Raw genomic sequence first — 2821 nt, 5'->3', positions numbered from 1 at the left:
CTCCCCCACCCCCAATCTCCAGCCTGGCCTTGGCCACTGCCAGGGATCCAGGGGCAGCCCCAGCTGCTCTGGGCACCCTGGGCCAGGGCCTGCCCACCCTCCCAGCCAGCAATTCCCAATTGCCAATCTCCCATCCAGCCCTGCCCTCTGGCACTGGGAAGCCATTCCCTGGCTCCTGGCCCTCCATGCCTTGGCCCCAGTCCCTCTGCAGCTCTCCTGGAGCCCCTTTGGGCCCTGCAAGGGGCTCCAAGCTCTCCCTGGCTGAACATTCCCAGCTCTCAGCCTGTCCCCATAGCAGAGATGCCCCATCCCTCTGATCACCTTGGAAGGACTTGGAACCAGACAGGCTTTAGGGTCCCTTCCCACCTAAGCCATTCCCTGACTCCATGCTGCTTTTCCATGTAATACTCAGTGAGGGACTGGGAGGAATTTCTCCGTAGGGAGCTGAGAACCTCACCCAGCAGGCAAAACACAACCAGAGGGAGGGGCTCAGGTTCCACCAGGAAGACACATTGCCAGGAGGGATGGAGGAGGCTTGGGGGGCTTTCCCAGCGTGTGCCTTGTCCCTAAGGCTGCTCCCCGGGTGTCCCTGCAGGAACGACGAGGCCTTGCCCTGCGCCGAAGCCACGTTGAACGGCCCCGCTTGATGCCGCCGCCGCCGCCGCCCCGGGACGTGTGTGAGCCAGGCCAGGCTGCTCCCTGGTGATGCAATTTGTCAAGTCTTTTTTTTTTTTTTTTTTCATTTTAATTTTATTTTTTAATAAATGCTGCATTGATGAGAGCGAGCTGGCGTTCAGGACCAGACACGCAGATCCAACACCACCGATCCGTTCGGAAAGACACTCGGCATTGTCGAAATGTAGCATTGAGTTCAGTCCTCACGGGAATGACGGGCTCTTCCCAAGCCTTCTGCCTGATTTGAGTTGTCCCCTTCCCCGTCCCCCTGGTTTTTGTTTCGGATTTGGGGTTCAGTCCTGTTTTCCCAGTGTTATTGCACACAGTATTCAGCTTCTCTTGGGAAGGTAGCAGGTCCAGCGGCGGGCCGGGGCCGTGCACAAATCCCGCAGCCGTGTGACCAAAGTTCCTGATGGAGCTGTCCTCGGGCAGCCTTTGCACCGCTTTGTAGAGCAATAAAGCCTTACCAGAAACATTTCACAGGAGGAGGAGGAATGCCAACACTTTGCGGGAGGGAGCAGGGAGGGCTTGGATTGGAGTGGCAGGGCCGAGGCTGGGGCATGTCCCCAGCCAGAGCCAGGGAGTGTCCAGGGGAACGGGGTGTCCCTGCATTCCAAGGACTGCTCCGGGCTCTCCATGGACACGGGGGGGGTCAGGGCAGGATCTGCACTGGGTCAGAGGTGGCCTCTCCTGCCAATGTCCGTGTTGGCCGCAGGGGGATCCTGCCCACGAGGAGGTGACCAGGGGTTCGCTGGCTCTTTGGAGAATGAATTAATGTATTTGCAAATGATGATGGAAATCCTTTTTCTGTTTGTTTTGTTCTGTTTTTAAAGTTTTTAATGGATGCAGGAACAGCAACACTTTTGCACTTTGTACCTGGTGATGACAGCGTTGGAAGGGACACGGCTGCGGCTGTGCCCGCCCGGGGGAGACACGGAGAGCCCTGGGGGACACCCGGGTCCCTCGGGGCGGGGCGAGAGCAGGGCCAGGTGAAGGGAACACCTGGAGCTGGGATGTGCCCAGGCTGGAGCCCTGCTCCCGGGAATGCCGTGCTGGTGCCAGGCTCTGAGCTTGCTGCCAGCCCGGCCTGGGGGGCACACGGGGGCACTGGAGGGGTTGGGCCACCTGGGGCAGCTCAGCTGGAACCCCCTGGCAGGTGGAATCCGGGGAAATCCTTCCCTTTGGAGCAAAAGCTGGAGCTTGGCACACAGGGAGCCAAGCAGCTGCTTTGGGATGCATTCCCGAGGGTGGGAAGTAGCTCACATTCCCAGCAGAGGCGGCCTGGCCAGGCCCTGGCCGCCCGGAAATCCTTTCCTTGTGCTGTGGGGTCGGTGCCCGTGGAGTGTCCTTACCTGGGCTGGGAGGGGAACGCGGTGTTCCCGCTGTGGGGCTGGGGCTGCTCCGCTGGGTCCGTGTCCGACGGCGCCAATCCCGCAGCCCCGGCTCAGCCCTGTGTGCCCAGGTCAGCTCTGCTCGGAGGGAAAAGGGGCTGGATCCCAGGAACTGGGATGGTGCAGGTTACTGGGATGCTGCCGGTTACTGGGGCTGTGGGCCACTCGTGTGCTGCCAGCAGGGCTGGGCTGTCCCCCAGCCCCAGTTGCTCCGGAATCAGATGGCACAGGGCTCTCGTTCTGGAAGTTTTCACTCACTCCGTGTAATTTAAAATTAATAATTTAAAGTTAATTGCACTGGGAGGGAAAAAAAATCTCACTTTGTGCTTTGCTTTCCCCGCTTGGTGTTCAGGGATCAATCCCACTCCCAGGCAGGACTCTCAGACGGGATCAGTGGCTTTGAGGTCCTGACTGGAGACACATTCAAGTCTTAATTTTCCAAGGATTGGTGCTAGAGTTCTGCTGGACATCGGCTTCCCCTCGGGCATTCTTGGGACCCCAGACGCGATTCCATGGAAGCTGAAGGATCCCTGTGCTGGTGCAGCCAGGTTGGATCCGGGGGATGCTGGGTGCTCTTCCAGCTGTTCCCTCTGCTTGCCCCGGGAGCAGCTGTGCCCAGATCCGTTTGGGATCGGGAGAGGAGGGGAATGTCCTCAGCAGGCACAGCTGGGATCCCTTCCCATCGGAGCAGTGCTCTGGGTGGGGTGGGGCCACAGCGGGGTCCCCTCCCGTGGCCCGAGGGACAGGACAGGGCC

At 59.9% G+C, this 2821-nt stretch overlaps 1 protein-coding gene across 1 annotated transcript in view; it reads left to right on the top strand.

Annotated features, from left to right (window-relative positions):
- Positions 1 to 2821, top strand: part of PPP6R2 (protein phosphatase 6 regulatory subunit 2) — a 45147-nt gene that overhangs the window by 34588 nt on the left and 7738 nt on the right. Inside the window, exon 24 of the mRNA XM_017739382.1 lies at positions 596 to 677. Within this exon, the coding sequence (XP_017594871.1) occupies positions 596 to 677 (82 nt within the window). The remainder of the gene's footprint in view (positions 1 to 595; positions 678 to 2821) is intronic.

The sequence above is a fragment of the Corvus brachyrhynchos genome, unplaced genomic scaffold (genome assembly GCF_000691975.1).
Source record: "Corvus brachyrhynchos isolate BGI_N302 unplaced genomic scaffold, ASM69197v1 scaffold197, whole genome shotgun sequence".
In the NCBI taxonomy this organism is placed as follows: domain Eukaryota; kingdom Metazoa; phylum Chordata; class Aves; order Passeriformes; family Corvidae; genus Corvus; species Corvus brachyrhynchos.
This window is presented reverse-complemented; position numbering and strand designations above follow the sequence as displayed.